Source organism: Nelusetta ayraudi, unplaced genomic scaffold (genome assembly GCF_046127955.1).
Source record: "Nelusetta ayraudi isolate G7.1 ecotype Tasmania unplaced genomic scaffold, CSIRO-AGI_Nayr_v1 ptg000004l, whole genome shotgun sequence".
Taxonomy (NCBI): domain Eukaryota; kingdom Metazoa; phylum Chordata; class Actinopteri; order Tetraodontiformes; family Monacanthidae; genus Nelusetta; species Nelusetta ayraudi.
Genome location: NW_027466054.1, coordinates 1580001 through 1598199, shown reverse-complemented (window position 1 = coordinate 1598199; position 18199 = coordinate 1580001). Strand labels below are relative to the sequence as shown.

The 18199-nt window shown below is 45.2% G+C and overlaps 1 protein-coding gene across 2 annotated transcripts in view; it reads right to left on the bottom strand.

Annotated features, from left to right (window-relative positions):
* Positions 1–18199, bottom strand: part of usp43a (ubiquitin specific peptidase 43a) — a 90842-nt gene that overhangs the window by 7567 nt on the left and 65076 nt on the right. For both annotated transcript variants that reach the window (XR_012928717.1, XM_076042847.1), the window contains exons 10-13: positions 18117–18194; positions 15304–15433; positions 6370–6489; positions 1102–1351 (exon numbers count right to left, since the gene is read on the bottom strand). Coding sequence is in view for 1 of the 2 variants with exons in the window: in XM_076042847.1 (XP_075898962.1) it covers positions 1102–1351; positions 6370–6489; positions 15304–15433; positions 18117–18194 (578 nt within the window). In the remaining variant the exon portion in view is untranslated. The remainder of the gene's footprint in view (positions 1–1101; positions 1352–6369; positions 6490–15303; positions 15434–18116; positions 18195–18199) is intronic.

Here is an 18199-nt window from a genome sequence, read left to right as displayed (position 1 = left end):
GACTCACCACCTCCTGTATTTAATTCCGGACTTCGGATCCTCATAAATTCGTTTTTTTAATTTCTTTGAATCCATACGTATGAGACGAGAGACCTTTGTCTGCATTGTGGAGGCGATTCTTTAAAAAAAAAAAAAAAGTAAATGATTCTTTTGTTTAATGCACATTTTGTAAAGATTATGGGCTGTTTTAAAAGATGAGAGCCCAGAGCACTGACGGAGGGGATAAATCTTGTGGCAACGTTTGTATTTAATTTACCATCAAAACAACAAAAAGGAGTCCTGCTGCCTTATGGCAATTAACACTTTTCCCCCTTTTTCTCTGTTGTGGTATGCGGTGCATTCATCTGTAAACGAATGCAGTTTCTGACGGCTCTTTGCACACTTAGTGTTGGACAGAAAGGCACAGAGAGACACTGATTTAAGGCCATCTAAGGATACCAGGAGCTGTTTGTTGTTCCCAATGGAGCCACTGAGCAGCACCGCCTCTTGAATCCCACGATCCTCCGAAATGGAATCGGTGCGCCGTGCTTAACAACAAGTATGTTTTGTAAAATAAGCAGGCTGGGAGTTTTCTTAATGGAACGCAATGTTGTTCTCATTTTTGTATTTCTGCAGGAAAACGTACAGCAGTTTCCATAGTAACTCAAGATGCCTCTTTCTGGAAGAGAAAGTCTAGAGTTTTCTTTGTTTTAGGGTAAAACTGAGATTGACACTGAACACGTATAGTTGTGAACTAAATTTTGACTTGATTTTCAAAAACCATCTGGCATTTAAAGGTGGGAGAATGTAGACGGCACATAATTGAACTTCAAAACTAATTAAAGATGCAAGCAGTGTTTGTGGGACTGAGCCTACTGGATTGATCCTTTTGGAAGAGAACAAAAACCAAGTGGCCATGGGGTGAGTGATATCACTCAGATATCAGCACGCTCTCTGGCATCAAATGTACAGTTTTTGTGCATCATGCAAAGCATGGATTTTTCTCTATTCTGGGGAGTAAGGCCAGAGGCACATGCACATAGAAAACACTGCAAAAATTCCAATACAGTGAATATGAATTCTTTATGAAAAAGAATTTAATAACATAATCCTGCTTATTACCTGTGTAGTGTCCTCCGTGCATTCCACCATGATGGTTGCACACAGCGTAGAGGTCATACAGGTAGTCGTTGGGAAGGACAGCCTCAGCAGACTGGTGGTCTTTGCCGGAGGGCTGCTTCCACGACTGCGGCCAGGCTCCCGAGTTCAGATTCTTCATGCTCTGACTCCTCTTCACCACATGGGGGGCCATGTCCAGTCCAGTCAGTGGGAAGCGCACCAGTGTGGACAGCTTGTTCCTCCGCTCGCCAACCTGTTTCAACAGTTAATAATAACAATAATAATAATACATTTAATTTATAATGCACTTTACATTTAAGCAATCTCAAAGTGCTACAGAGAGAAAGACAATAAAGAAAAATAAAAACAGAGTTCAATTAAAAGCTATTCGAAAGAGGTGGGTTTTTAGGTTTCGCTTAAAAACATCAATAGTCTGTGATGCCCTCAGGTGGTCGGGAAGGGAGTTCGACAGTCTGGGGGCTGCAGAGCTGAAGGCCCGATCACCCATGGTGCAGTGCTTGGTTTTGGGGGCTTGGAGGGTGTTTGTGCTTGCAGATTGGAGGGTGCGTGAAGAAGTCTGGGGGATGAGAAGTTCCTTGTGATATTGGGGGGCTAGTCCGTGGATGCACTGGTGAGTGAGGAGGATGACCTTGTATTGGATTCGGAATGGGACAGGGAGCCAGTGGAGGGATTTGAGAATGGGGGTGATATGATTGTATTTGAGCACCCTCATCAGAATCCTGGCAGCGCTGTTTTGGATGTATTGCAGTCTCTGAATGCTTCTGCCACAGATTCCGATGAGGAGCGAATTGCAGTAGTCGAACCTGGAGGAAACAAAGGCGTGGACAAGCTTCTCTGCATCTTCCAGGGAAAGAGTCGGGCGGAGTTTTGCGATGTTTCTGAGGTGGTAGAAAGCTGTCGAACAGAGGTGCTTGATGTGGGTGTCAAAGGTGAGTTGAGGGTCAATTTTAACACCCAGATTGGTGACAGAGGCAGAAAACGAAATATTTTGACCAGAAAAGGCGATGCTGGTGATAGTGGAGGAGCGGAGCTGATGTGGAGTGCCAACAAGAATGGCTTCTGTTTTGGAGCTGTTTAACTGTAGGAAGTTGTGCCTCATCCACGCCTCTATCTCCTCCAGGCAGGTGATCAGGGCAGATGTCGGCAAGGGAGTTGTGGAGGTGGAAATTGTCCGGAGGGAGAGTTGGGTGTCATCAGCCAAACAATGATATGATACACCGTGCTTGCTGATGACTCTGCCCAGAGCTAATAAATTTAAATTAAAAAGCGTTGGGCCCAACACAGAGCCCTGGGGGACACCGCAGGTAACCCTGTGTGTGAGGGAGACTTTTTTGCCCAGGGCGACATATTCGGTTCAGTTTGACAAATATGAAGTGAACCATTTTTGTGCGTTGTCTGTAAGTCCGATGGTGTGTTGCAGACGATGAAGGAGTATGGTGTGATCGACTGTATCGAATGCTGCTGTTAAGTCGAGGAGGATATGTCTTCAGGCACAGCACACAGTCTATTGCACAGCACACACACAACCATTCGCACACACCTATGGATAACCTAGCATTCCTAATTTGGCCCACGCGCATGTTTTTGGACTGTGCAGGGAAGAACCCGGAGTACCCAGAGAGAGCCCACGCAGACACACGGAGAACAAGAAAAATTCCACACAGAAAGGCACCAGGCCTGGATCAACTTCTGTCAGAAACTGCTGGAGTCTATAAAAATCTTACCAGGAAATTAGATGTCAGAGAGACACCGCAGAGTCACTGCACATCCTATGAGCATGTTACACATGAATCTTGAGACACTCACGTCTACATTTCGAACCTGATCTGTGTTTGACATCAGTGTAAAGTGGCGGTCCTCCCCCTTCTTTTAGTGTGCTTTGGTTGTAAGGGAGTTGCAGTTATTAATTGGACTGTGGGTGGACAAATCCTAGTGCCTGCTCGCCAATCTCAAAAGTCTAAGTCCAATGAAATAAACATGCTCCAAGTTGAGGGAGGACATGAGCGTGTTGGAAAAGCACGGCGCCGATGGAGACCCTCCCAGGGAGGCCTCTGGTTGTGTGCAACCTCTTTCAATCAAATCAAAATCAATACATGCACTTAACACATGTAGGGTCATGTGAGTCGATAAGGAATTGATTCGCAAAATTAAAAAGAAATGTTTTTTTTTTTTTTTTTAATAAGGCCAGAAGTCATCCGCAGTATGTTGCACGCTTTGGAGCCAAGACGCGTCGTCCCAACTCGAGATACTTTCAGAGAACAAGTCATCCCCGCACTTTACAACACGGCCAAAACCGAAGTTGTGGAGTCACTGGAAAAAGCGGGTAGGGTTTCTCTAACCTGTGATGCGTCAACATCAATTTCCACTCATTCCTATGTCACCGTAACTGCTCACTTCATCAACAATGAGTGGCAGCTGAAGTCCCACATTCTCCAAACAAGTGTACGCTCAATCTTTGAGGCTTTGTGCTATTGTTGTTGAGATGTTGTTGATGTGGAAGTACCTTCCAGAAGACAGCTACCTTTTTTTTTTTTTTTATCAATAAGATGATTGGTCTGTTCAGCATGGACAATTAGAAAGCACTTGGTTTATTAGTCACACAGTGAGGGGGAAAAAATATACATATAGGAATTGTGATAAATCACAATTCTTGATTAATCGCGATTAATTGAATCGGAATTGAATTGAATCGTCAGGTACCTAGCCATTCCCACCCCTAATGCTAACCCAGCTGCAACATGTTACACTCCAACAGACGTCAGCTGTTAAACTGTCTTCCAGCATCCAGCAATCCATCACAACGTGTGTGTCTCACTATGGCTTTGCTCAGTCCTCCTCCAGCTGTCCTCCATCAAATAGTTCTTCAGAGTCCCTGCGGCTCTCTGGCGTCCGACCTACCAGCACCAGTGTCTGGAGTACCCGCGGCAATCTTCTTCAGACAGGGAGCTTCAAGAAGCTCGAGTTGCTCCGTGATGATGTCCTTATTTCCTGCGTGCTTCTCAGTGCCAAAGATTGTTTGAATCCACGTTGTAAGGACAGAAGCGGCAAAAGCAGCCGGCTACGCACAAACATTTGAGCTCAAATGACAGGACAGAAAACAGGAGTGAGTCTCTCTCTGCTGTCCTGCTGCATGGCACTGTTCAGCTTAATTTCTACTCTTTGTGTTCTCTTCACCTTGCGCCTTAACTCACAGAAAGACATGCAGGAGACATGATGTCGGCAGTTAAGAGGCAGAATGTGGCTTGGTTAGCTGGGAAGAAGCTAAAATGGAATGTTTTTTAAGTGAGTAACATTTTCAGGGCATAAATACCAGTTATAATTTTTTCCCCCTAAGTGTTTTTGTTTTCCTTAAGGCAAGAAAAAAGCAAACAAAGCGAACAACAAGTGAAGTTAACTTTGCAATGAAAACTAATTCAAACAATAGAAAATGACATTTGGCCACTGTTGTTATGCACTTCACAATTTAAGTTTCTAATCTTTGTATCAGAAATTGTCTGAGAAATTGTAGAACAGCAATCAATGGCAGAATCCTGCCAAACAAAAGAAGGCAGCTCTGCGGCACGGAGCACAACAGCAGGAGTGGTGTTCCATATGTTTTATTACTAATAAAACTCAACCTGGGGGCTCATAGGTAAATTGATTGTTGAACGGAAACCACAGGGTGTCTGACTACAGTTGAGGCCACTGATGAGTCTACCTGTTTCAGTTTAGAAGCAACTTATAATTTTATCACTTTGAACTCTTGTCACTCTTCAACCAGGTTAATAGAAGACAGAACCAACCCTTAACATTTATAGCAACAATTCCTCAAATTATCTTGTGACAATTCTAGTGTGTTACTTTAGCTGGGAACAATTTAATAGATATTAAAATGAATAAATAAATAAATAAATAAATATATAAATAAGTAAGTAAAACAAACAGGACAAAAGCATGTAACCCACTCAGCACAAATGCCCATGCACAGCAGCTTGACTGTGGCCAGCTTCAGTTATGACAAAACCAGACGCTACTGCTGCAAGCTGGAACGGTTGCTGGAAGGGCACCACTGAATAAGATGATGGCCACTCAGAAGACCTCCGGGAAATTAGGACGGTCGCTACTTAAGAACAATAAGACTTGGAATTAGACGTAACCAAGAAATAAGCAGAAGCTTGTCGCTCTCATTCCTTCCTGCCTCAGAGGTCCTGCCAACGCTGACGACGTCACCCGCTCAGATTCTAGTGAGTTACAGCAACTCTAACACGTTAGTGAGACATTCCGGTCTTAATGTACAAGATTATTCAATAAGAATGAACCAATTTAATGTCACATTGCTTCACTTCTCAAGAATTGAACGTGTCAGTAACTTTATGTTCCTTTAATGACCTTAAACATCCAATAACGACAGCGGTCAACTCAGTGAATCGTGATTTGGTGATTCGGACGTTGATTGTGAGTTCTTGTTGCTTGGCTGGAGTTTTCCATGGCTTTTCCTTTTTCAAAAGTTGCATAATGAAATGGGTTAATGTAATTAGAATAACCCAGAACCTTCAGCTCTTACCTTTTTCCCCAAGTGAGTCAAAAGACGAGGAGAGTGAGGCAGCTTTCTGTTGGCTTTTATTTCAGTGTCCCTCACAAGTCGTTCAACAGAAAGCTTTTTCATTCAGCCTTTCATTCAGTTACCAATCAATGTCCTTTCTCTTGAGAAAAAAGCGGGAGAGAGCCGCTATTAGAAGCCCCAGAGGAAAACGAAACAAGGACAAGCTGCTCAAAAGAGATGAGTGTTGATATTGCAGTGCAAAGATGTGAAATGGCAGACGGCTGACAATTTTGTTTGCCAGATAAAATAAATTGCTCCCCGTCTGAGTGTAAGCAATACATGCACAGAGAATCATCCAACCTGTAAGACTTGTCAAAAGAGTCATGCAGCCTGTTTACGCAGGCTGCATGACTCTTTTGAACTTCTTCCTTGAGAAGTTCAAAACCACAAGGCAGCTCTTTGTTAAGTGCCATGTTTACATTTTCAAACCTATTCGGTCCCATTCCTTTGATTCCAGTTGTGTGGCATTGTATACAAAGAAATATCTCACAATCAAGTAAGACTGTTTAGTTACTGTGTGAAGAATGGTTATATTAATAGGGGCGCTGCCACAGGGTCTCAGAGTACATTGTGGCTCCCCAAAGGCAGACGCACAGCTCAGGTTTGGAGTCCACAGACTTGCAGAAGAACTCGAGTGCTGCTCTTTGCTCAGAGTGAACCTACAGTACCTGTCGGAAGCGCTTGAGATGGAGGATCAGGATGTCGGGCAGTGTCCATAGACTCATCTTCACCATTCCCTGCTGAAGCTGCTTACAGTGGGGGCACTTCCAGGCATCGTCTGGAGCGAGCTGGAATCAGTCAGAATGAGGCAGCGTTTAAGTTCAGACAACAAAGAATGGAAGAGGGAAACACATTCATGGTGTTTTCATACTTACATGTATACATATATATATATATATATGTATATATATATATATATATGTATACATATATATATGTATATATATATATATATATATATATATATATAATATAAATAATGAATATATACATATACACATTTGTTCTTGTTGTTTCCCACTTTTTTTCAAAGTGCTCTATGACAAAAGAAGATATACAAAGAAATGTACTGTTACTGTCCCACTACAAAAGGGCTGAAACTAGTGGTTTTGAATCAGGTCACTTAGGTGTGAAACTTGGTCAGCACTTTGTCCCATGTGTGTGTGTGTGTGGCCAGTGTTTTGCACAAAGTTGATACCAGCCTTTCAAAGGTGCTAAGGAACGATACAACAATAGCAGCCCCAACCAGCTCCGGCTTGGGTAAATCGCAGTGCGAGCTAAACAATGTACTTACATCCACTCCACCCAATATTTTGCGTGTTCTGTCAGAAAAGCCCGTACATGCATATTCATAAAGACAAACGCACTAAACGCTCACTAGCAGTGTGTGGTATTTCACCTGTTTAACAGAAACAACCTTCTCTGCGCCGCCGTAGTCGATCAGCTTTGTTTTACCCCTTTCTTCTCTTTCTTAAGGGTTTTTGTACGCGTAAATCCCACAGTAAATCAGATCCTTGGTCCATTTCAGTATGACAAAAAAAAAAAAAAATCAGGTCACTCAGACCCCTTTCAAGCAAATGAATGGTGCTCGACCACCGTTCGCTTCTAGTTTGGTCATGGTTCGTTTCATCTTATTTATTGTGAACACAAACTGCTCTCCAGTGACCTTAGTTGTTTCTCTGCCCTCTAACATCCATTCAATGCAAATTACTCATTATCTAGTGACATTCAGAATTTGTCTCACACTCGCACTATCAATGAACTCTCCAGGATAGAGAAGTCGGTAATTTCATTACCTCTCTAGTGCTCCATCTCTAGCACACACTGCACATTTTCCTCCTTTTGGAGTGATTTTTAGTTTATCCCTTGTGTTTCCCCATCCTCGGCCCTTTATCCCTCGAGCAACTTATATCTTCCCCTTTTGTTTCATAGATTAGGTACTCTAGGAGTTTCAGAGCCTGGTTATTTTGATCACTTGGTCTAGAGGGGTATCGCGTGTTGGGTACAATAAAAATCTTTGCCTCTCACTACCCTCTGAGTCCTGCCTTGAGTCCCAGCCTGACAGAAATAAAGCATTGAAATGGATGGAGTTGTACCGCGTACATACCGTACACGTGTGTGCACCCGCACACGTGTGTGTATGTACTGAGAAATGATGATAATAATGATACTGTCAAGGTTCATACTGTCAAATAATAAATATGATGTGACATCAAAGCATGATTTACAAGATGACCGTCAATAACGACATCTCAGTTTGTGGGAAATGAGAAGAGCAATGGAAAAGTATGACATCTAATATGCCTAGCAGAGTATATAAACATGGATTTTATTCCTATGGTTGGGAAAACTCTTCCGTGTGTGTGATTCGATGGCAGTGGGATGCAATTCACTTGTGAATAAAAACTGGGATTTAATCATTTAGTCAAAAAGTCAGAATGAACCCTTGCTGCACTTTTCACTTTTCAATCATTTGCACATTTTGGCATTGCTCTCTCAGTTCTTTCAAGTCTGCTCCTTTTTGAAAATGCTAAAACTAATAATAAATAAATAAACAGCTGCAATGCACCCCAAAACTTTCACTTTGGCAGAAACATATGTGATGGGAAACACAATATTCTTCCTGAGCTTAAGTCAATGTGAGTTCAGGCCAATCGCTCAGTCACTCGTGAAAACATACATCAGCATCTTCTTCATCCAACTTAACCAGTTGGTTAAGCTAGCTGGCCAACTTTACCAACCTTCTATTTCATTTTGTTCAAGTTTTTCTTTTATTTCCAGTAGGATTTTTCTTCCCATCTTTTTCCTGTGAGTATATTCTGAAGTTTTCTGAAGTTGCAGCGATTGCTACTCGCTATTTATAAAAGGTGGTAGCTCAGCCGCCGCGATGGGAAGTTGGAGGAACCCGTGTTTGCATGTTACTGCAATATAATGAGAAAACAAAAGAATAGGAAGGTGTTAAAATCAACCAGCTGAAAAAACACCACTAGAGCTTCACTAGAGCACACACACATTTGCTTTAAAAATAGATTTGACGTTTTCCTTCAACCTTCTGTCACAACACCGATGTAATGTTCAGCTGTCTCCTAAAGGCTGAACTTCAGTGGTTGACTAAGATGTTCAGGAGTAAAATAATAATAAAAAAAGAAACATCCGAGAGACGCAAATGCTCAATTTAAAACAGATGAAACAAATCTCTAAAGTAACTAACCCATATCTTTACTTTAACAGGAATGGGTTCCCATCTTACCGACCAACAGAGCACTTTGCAGTACCATTGTGTCCTTCAAAATAGCACCACACAACAAACTGACTGACTCTATATGACATTCCATAGTCGTAGTAGTTGATTAATTAAACTATTCTTTGGTATTTTTCATCTCTACTTGTGAACACAGCAGGCCTTTTTTTAAAATTCAACAGACAAACTACAACAAAAGTCACTTCTCAAACACGTCTGTGTCAATTCACTTGAAAAATAAAGACATTTTTCGATTTCAGTTTCATATTTTACAAAACTAGTCTGGACTCTGAACTCCCATCCTTTGTTCAATTATTTATCATCCTCTGAGAAACACACCAGATTTTTCTTTGTGTCCTTGTGAAATAATTATTATAGCTCTCACGTCGATGTTATTAAATAAGCAATACTCTGTGGCTCAGGGTTGATGGGTGAAATCCTCGCTCCGACTTTCCACAGGTCAAAGTGTGCTTGGGCAAGACACAGAACCCTAATCCAACCAAGTGGGCCTGGCAGCGGCTTGCATGAAAGCAGTCACCCACAGGTGCATGAGTGAATGGAAAAAATAAGAAAATGAGAGAAAAGTGAGGTAAAGAACTGAGACGTGGGTGATTTATTGAAAGGAGAAAGAAAGCACGTCTACCAGGACTGAAGCAAAGACTGGATTGGTAGAACGATTTCCTTTTGTTTTTATTTTTTTTTTGAGGCTGTGCACTCGTGCACCCCATAGGTATACTGGTCACACTTCCAGACCTTCCAGACCTAATAATGCAAAAAAAGAAATATATATATACAGTATATATGGGAAGGTTGAGAATTTTTCTACCTCTAATTTGCAGCACTTTGCCCACCTTAACATCTCCACTCCATTTAATTAAAACCGTCTGCCAAAGACGGATCTGAGGAAAACATTAATAAGACTCTTTGAAGACTGTAGCAAAGACTAATGATTTCAATCTTTCGCTTGAGGCAGGGGAGTAGGAAGCTTTATCTCTCGTGGAAAAATGCCGTGCGCTCTATTAATTTGGCCTCGGTGGCTACGCAAGCAGTTGGTCTACACGTCTGTGGGAAATCCAGACGGCCTTGACGAGAGAGGAGTGACATTTTAACTGAAGGTCTCTCTGATGTCTGATGAAAGAGGACACGTGTTGCTGGGAGGTGTGACCGACTGTTGGGAGTAAATGGCGTCCTCTATTCGGGAAGGCTCCTCACCCATTGCCCTGCGTTGTGCGACAATCTGTGTGCGGCGCTGACTCGACAAACCTCTTCCTCACCCCGGATTTCCAAACACTCCATCTGTCTTTATCTGAAACTTTATCTAATCAGATAAAAGATCCACTGAGTTCAAAAACCTCGATCTCAGTGGCTGCAGCGTACGTCCACAGATAAACACGCAAGTGAAGCAATCACAAAAAAATTTTGTGCGGCAGTTGGAAGTTCGCGGGAGAACTCCAAGCTCAGGCAGGAATTTCTAAATCATGCGAAAATGGCCTCTGTAAAAAGAAATGTGAGCAAGACTGTTTTTTTTAAGCCAATTTTCACATTTAATCCACAGGTGAGGAAGAACAGAAAGAAACTGACTCTGAGGTCACTTTGCTGTTCACATCAGTTTTTACCACTAAAACTGAGGAGCACATCTCTCGGAATTGAGTGCGTTCATATAAAATGATTGACTTGGGTGACAGAAAGTGGTGTCAATTTGAAAAAAAAGAAGAAGAAAAAAGCTTTCACAACAAGAAGTCCACGCATTGTGTTGCATTTTGAGCCTTATCGGATGCTGCGCACGTTTCATTTCCTGTTTGACAATTGACAGGAAAATGGAAGAGAAGTCGGCGGACACCAGCTGTTAAAATACAACTGTTGACTCGAATGGAAGCTGTTTGCCGCAGAGTGGAGTGTGTGTAAACTGCGGGTTAGAGTGGTGATTGTCATGCACCCCACCGCCTCGGTTTGCACTATACTTTGGCAAAGTGATTGAAAACAAGAAATCCTCACGGACTCTCTGCAGGATCTCTGCTTTATGTATTGAGACTTCTCATGCCCGACACCGTCAGCACTGTGTGACACCGTCAGCACCGTGTCCCGACTGTGCAAGGATGGGGCAAATGTGAAGGGAGAAGAGCAAAGCTGTGAAAAGCCACCAGGATATGAATCAAGCCTCTGTTCCATTAAAATTAGCGGGATGATGCCATGTTTTTGGACGCGGGACGTCGCAGAGGTGATCTGCACTTTAGTCCTTTCTCCATGCACCAAACCCAGCGGGGTGTCATGCCCGCCGGCAAGCTGCACCCCCTCCGCTTTCACCGCTGCGTGTCTGCTGACCTCATCGCGCTGAGATCGGCGGATGAAGTTCAACAGAATTCAAGAGTCCGGCGGTGGCCAGTGTTCTTAGTTGTTGGTCACTTTTGGCTTAGTGGAACGATGACGTCGTTGCCGGCAGACTTGAAGCGGCCGCGGAGGTGCGCGCCGCTGCAGCGATTGTTTCGGCCTCTGGTCCATTTTGTGCGCGAGCAGCGGGCGAAACAGCCAGAGGACAATGAACAATTATCCAGCGCTGATGGAACGTGAAAACCTTTGCATCAGTGCTTGATATACGCCGCGACTGGCGCAATATTATGATTTAGCGCACGTGACGCGCAACGTCACCCTGTGCGGCAGGTAAAAAAGGTGGTGTTGACCCGGGTTTACAGATTCCATCGCAAGCCGATAGGTGCGTAGCCGATCGGAGCCGATTTTGACCCGGGTCGCTTGCCGGGTTGTTTGACCCGCTTTGTCGCGGAACAGCGCAGCTCGGTGAGCAGATTCCACCGCCACCAAATGCCGATTATTTGCAAAAAACACCATGTTTTTTGGCCAGTGGAATTGGGGTTTCAGACTGCATGGCCTGTTAACCAGGTCCCTGTAAAATCCAGAAACAGGGACAAAAAACAAACGACCAATACGGCCTCAACAACGAGCTTATGAGCGATGAGCTAAATGAAAATGAAAAAAACAAAACAAAAAAAACAACAACTTGATGATTTGTTCTATGTATTCAGTGGATATTGCATTTTTTTTTTATTTCAGGTTCCCTGTCTAGCGCATCCGCAAGATGTATCTCTCACCTTTGAAGCTGGCTTGGCCAGTGACACCCAGGAATAGACTGGGTGGCAAGGACACCAAGGACAGTTTGGTGATGATTGGAAAGACAATTGACAGCCCGAAAAGACGGCAAAAAGCCTTCTGAGAAATACCCCCAGGGGAGCCCAAGAGAGGGGGGAGAATGAGAACCCCAACAGGACGGACTAAACGGTATCGAACCACGCAAACGGAAACACGACTACGAATCCAAGATGCATATGCGGAAAAGTGTGCAAAAACACGCACAGCCTAAACATACATCTGGCCAGGATGAAATGCAGGGAGCAGGAGAATATACTGCAACGCACAGGATCTAATCCTGGTGAGACGGAGGAGGAGCCCGGCCTGGAGTCACCCCACAGAGCCCAGTCCCTCCAAGCAGTAGAGCCTTCCAATCCCTGCAAAATAGTCCAACAGAAGCGGATCAAATGGCCTCCAGCTAAGAGCCAGTCAGTGTGGTCTCAGTTTAACACTGACGTGAGCAAGATCCTGGAAACCACAAGTAGGGGGGAAGTAGATCGGCAGGTTCCGCTTCTCACTGGCTGGAGCCACCATCCCTTCAATCACAGAGAAGTCAGTTGTAGCATCAAAGACTCTGCCTCCATCCAGAGAACCAGCAATGAACTTGAGGACTGGCTTAGCCGGGTTGATAAAAGTGGTCTGCCAGGGAGGTTCAAGGCTTGGATTTACCAGCATTCCATCCTGCCCCGGATCCTGTGGCCCCTGCTAGTGTACACAGTACCTATAACAACAGTCGAGGACATGGAGCGAAGGATCAGCAGCTAACTGCGAAGATGGCTCGGTCTACCATGCAGCCTAAGCAGCTCTGCTCTGTATGGCACCAGCAACATCCTGCAGCTCCAAATCAGTGGCCTCACTTCATGGTGTCCAGAACACGGGAAGCATTGCAATAAAGAGAATCCAGAGATCCAAAGGTGGCATCAGCTGGTATCAGGCAGGAAATGGAGTGCAGGCAAAGCCCTGGTCGTGGCTGAGTCTCGGCTGAGGCAGAAAGAACTGGTGGGGTCCATTGCGACAGGGCGGGCAGGCATTGGCTACTTCCCGTCGACCAGGGTTGATAAGGCCCAGGGCAAGGAGCGCCAACATCTGATCCAGGAGGAAATGCGGGCAGGTGTGGAGGAAGGACGAGCCAGCGGGATGGTGGGAATGGGGCAACAAGGAGCATGGACTAAATGGGAGAATGTTCTACAACGGAAAATCACCTGGTCCAACATCTGGAAAGCAGACTTCCATCGTACCAGGTTTTTAGTCCAGGCTGTTTATGATGTCCTTCCAAGCCCAGCAAACCTCCATGTCTGGGGCAAAACGGAGACACCATCCTGTCCCCGCTGCTCAGGGCGGGGATCCCTGGAACATCTCCTCAGCAGCTGCCCAAAAGCCCTTGGAGACGGGCGCTATCGCTGGCGCCACGACCAGGTACTTAGGGCAGTTGCTGACAGCATCGCCACCGCCAGCAATACCAGCAAAGGCCAACACAGACCACAAACCATCACATTCCACAGAGCTGGAGAGAAGCCCAACATACCACCACCGGCAAAGACTGGCCTCCTCACCTCCACTAATGACTGGCAACTGGAAGTGGACCTGGGCAGACAGCTGAAGTTCCGTCCCAGGATAATATCAACCAGGCTTCGCCCAGATATGATCATTGTCTCCGATTTCACCAAGCGGCTGATCATTCTGGAGCTCACTGTGCCATGGGAAGAACGCATGGATGAGGCCAATGAGAGGAAGCGTTGATAACCACTGAGTGCATCTACCAAACCTTGTTCAAATGTCTCGCCAATTATCTTAAGTTGTAAAGAGACTTTGTGGACACGCTGTACACATGCAGATATACTGTATGGGGAGAATTTGGAGAGAAAACCGGATGAGGGGCTCGAGCTGGTGCCAACAACAGCCCGGGGCAACGGAGATGGTGTTGAGTAGATGAGGATAAAGCATGTTTGAGCCTTAAAGCCTGTTGGTTCTTTTACCTCCAGCGAAAAAAAACAAAAGCAACCTTAACCTTTTTGTCTGAATAAAAGGACGACATCTTCTCGTCACTGGCTTTAATCAGCATCCTAGTCTGACTCTGGACATAAACCAGAGACTCCGACTACTGCCCCAAGTGGACTTGATTCTTCAGGTCTGAGATCGACTTCACTTTGAACAGATCTAAATGGAGGACGCTTGGGAGCAAGATTCCCTTCTGAACCTGAATCTTATTCGGAGCATTGTTCTGGGTTAAACAACATAACATCCCGCAATGTTAGCAATAGTTTTAGTTGCATCTACAGTGTGTCAGTTCCATTGCAGAACATGGCCTTTGATTCCTGCTGGTTCTGCTGGTTGGATCGGTGTAATTAAATAGCGCAATGCCAGAGCAGGACAGTGAAGCCTGCCTTGGGGAGTCGTGCAAGTGCCTGCTGCAGCTCTAGCCGGCTAAAAGGATGATCTCGCCAGCAGACTGGCCTTAATTTGTTTTACTAAATTATTATTAACAATTAATGGGAGAGTGAAATATCTGCCAAAATCCACCATTAATCACAAGCTGTTCATCTGAGCCAGTGGACTGTAAGTCATTTCTGGATGAAATCATATTGATATGAGATTCCATGTAGCAAGTTAGCAGCTGGAAGGCAAAATGCCATTTTTTTTCTCCCAGCAGTGTGAGGGACGAGGCGGAGGTGCACCGCGTGTAACACTTGTATCCACACACCTGGTCAGACTGGTGTCTGGAGGTGGCTACATTCTAGCAATGAATAAGTATTCAAATTCAAAACATTTTTGGATAATGTGCTTAATGACGTCTTTATGATGTTTTTATTTCATTACCACCAACCGATTTACTGCCCATCACTGCCCCACCTGACTACAGCTACCTCCACACACACATGTTGGCTCCAAAGCTCCAAGGTCATATACTATATATATGAATACACAAATACTTTCTACGCACATTCTGATGCGGCTGATTGCTGCTGTTTCAGCAGCGGAGGAGACGGAGGGGCAACACAGAGGGAACTATAGGCAGATGGAAATGACTTCAGGTGAATGTAGGCATCAATGTAGGCATCAAGCCATCGGGTGGGCTTATTTATGATAATCACACTCACAGGATGACCTCCCCTCTCCTTTGTGATGAACTTTCACGGCTATTTTTTATAACACTTCACAGCAGAAAGACTTCTTCTTAGTGTGAACAATGCTTTGTTGCTTTCTATGGGATGTTGCTCACCTGCTCCTCTTTGGTATATAGCTGGAAGCACTCGTCCAGGGTGCAGCTGTGCTGCTGGAGATGCTGCTGCTGCTGATTCCTGACGCTCTCTGCATCCTTCACCACTTCCTCCTGGATGCTGCCAAACAGACTGAACACAGAGAACAAACACAAACGGCAAAAATGACTGGCTGCCGTCACGTTATGGCAACGTATATTTAGAGTGATAGATAGATAGATAGATGTATTTTATTGATCCCCAATTTGGGAAACTACACTGTTGCAGCACCAACAAACACACTGCTGCCCGGACCTGGAGTACATGTCAGTGAGATGCAGACCCTTCTTCTTACCCAGAGAGCTGTCTGTTGTAATAATCACAGATGTCTACATCCCTCCGGACGCAAATGTAAGCACAGCATTATCTTTGCTCCTATACACCATCAACAAACACCAATGGGCCCCCCCCGACGGCATTCATATCATAGCAGGTGACTTCAACAAGGCAAACCTAAAAACTGTACTTCCAAATTTCCACCAACATGTCAGCTATCCAACTAGAGGGGAAAACACTCTATTCCAATATCAGACATGCATACAAAGCCACCCCCCTCCCCCACCTGGGACTGTCTGACCACCTCTCCCTGCTTCTCACCCCTGCTTACACCCCCCACTATCGTCAAACAAAGCCCAAGATGAAGACCGTCACCACCTGGCCTGAGGGGGCCCTCCTCCAACTTCAGAACTGCTTCGAGGCCACCCAGTGGAATGCCTTTCACGACGAGGACCTGACCATATTCACAGAGACTGTAATGGATTACATCAAGTTCTGCACTGGAAACGTCACTGTGGATAAGACCATCCAAGTGTATCCGAACCAGAAACCTTGGATGACGAGTCAGGTCCGCATGCTCCTACGGGCCCATGACTCGGCCTTCAAGTCTGGCGACAGAGTCCTCTACAGTGCTTCTCGCGCCGACCTGAGGAGAGGCATCAAGGAGGCCAAAACTGTATACAAAACGACAGTGGAGGACCATCTCCGCAGCAACAACCCCCGACAGGTGTGGCAGGGCATCCAGACCCTCACCAATTACAGGGGCGGTGCCGTGACATCAAGAGACCCAGATGCAGAGCTAGCAGAAGAACTCAATTTGCATATCGACAGAGGACGCCATAGCCACCACTCTCCACGCCACACTCAGCCACCTGGAGCAGCGGAACAGCTACGTCAGGCTGCTCTTCATCGACTACAGCTCTGCATTTAATACCATAATCCCAGACATCCTGGTCCCCAAATTGTCCAACCTGGGGATCCCACCCCCCACCTGCGCCTGGATCAAAGACTTCCTGACCAACCGGCCCCAGCGCGTCAAACTCGGACAAATCCTCTCATCCACCCGCACTCTCAGTACCGGCTCTCCTCAGGGCTGTGTGCTGAGTCCACTCCTCTACTCTCTCTACACATCTGACTGCACCCCCACACACCCGGCGAACGTCATCACCAAGTTCGCTGATGACACGACGATAGCGGGCCTGATAGCAGGTGAGAATGAGGCAGCCTATCGGGATGAGGTCCTTCGACTGGAAAAGTGGTGTTCAGCGAACAACCTGATACTGAACACTACCAAGACCAAGGAGCTCATCCTGGATTTCAGGAAAAACAGAGCTGCCCCTTCACCCCTGTTCATCAACGGCGAATGTGTAGAGAGGGTGGAGTCCTTCAAATATCTTGGTGTCCACATGGCAGCAGACCTCTCTTGGACTGAGAACACTGCGGCAGTGGTGAAGAAGGCCCAGCAGCGGCTCCACTTTCTGAGGGTGCTCAGAAGGGAGAACATATACACCCAGCTGCTGGTGACCTTCTACCGCTCCAGTATAGAGTCTGCTGACCTATCCCATCACAGTGTGGTACTCCAGCTGCACTGTGGCAGAGAAGAACAAGATGCAGAGGGTAGTCAGGACAGCATAGAGGATCATCGGCTGCCCTCTGCCCTCTCTTCTGGACATATACAACTCCCGATGCCTCAGCAGAGCTCAGAACATCGTAAAGGACACTTCTCACCCTGGCCATCACCTTTTTGACCTGTTGCCCTCTTGGCAGGCGCTGCAGGTCATTCCGCTCAAGGACAAACAGACTCAGAGACAGCTTCTACCCAAGAGCTGTTGAAGCGTTGAACTCTCGCTGACTATACACTCACTCAGCACGTCACACCACTGATCACCCCTATCCTGTGCAATAACACACATCTACCTCTTTAGCTTTCTCATCCTGTACATATTGGTATATTCCTGCACAGTGTTGTCTGGACAGCACTGGCTGGTGCCTTATATTGTATTTTATTTTTATTTATGTTTAGGTCTTATATTTTTAATATTGTTTTGCACAAAGGGAGTTGCCACGCAATTTCATTGTATCTTCTGCTACAGTGACAATAAAGGCTATTTTGATTCTGATTCTGATTCTTCACCAACAAACAGTACAAAAAAATAAACTATACAGTAATTACAAAAACACTCAAATCCATCTATGTCCAAGAAGCAACCAAAGCAGATGTGCAAAAGACAGTCAAATTGTGCAGAGTCAGGGATAAGCCAGGTTTTCTAAACCATTAGTGCATTATTTTCCATAGAGTCCAGGAAAAAAGTCCAGAATGCTGTCTGTCACACAGCGGGGAAGACTTACAGGATCAATGGGAAGGTGACAGAAACTGACAGAAAATTAAAAAAAATAATAATAATAATAATTATTATGTTTTAAGCTTTGCGTGAGTCTTAGCAAGCTTTGTTCATAAAGCCGTAGTCTACCGAAACAAATGGCTGCGACCTTGTCTTACCATTCTTTAGTCTTGTGGTCCCACTCAATGACGAGCTTGATGTGAGGAGGCCCCCCTGAGCCACACAGCTTCAGAGCTCTGCA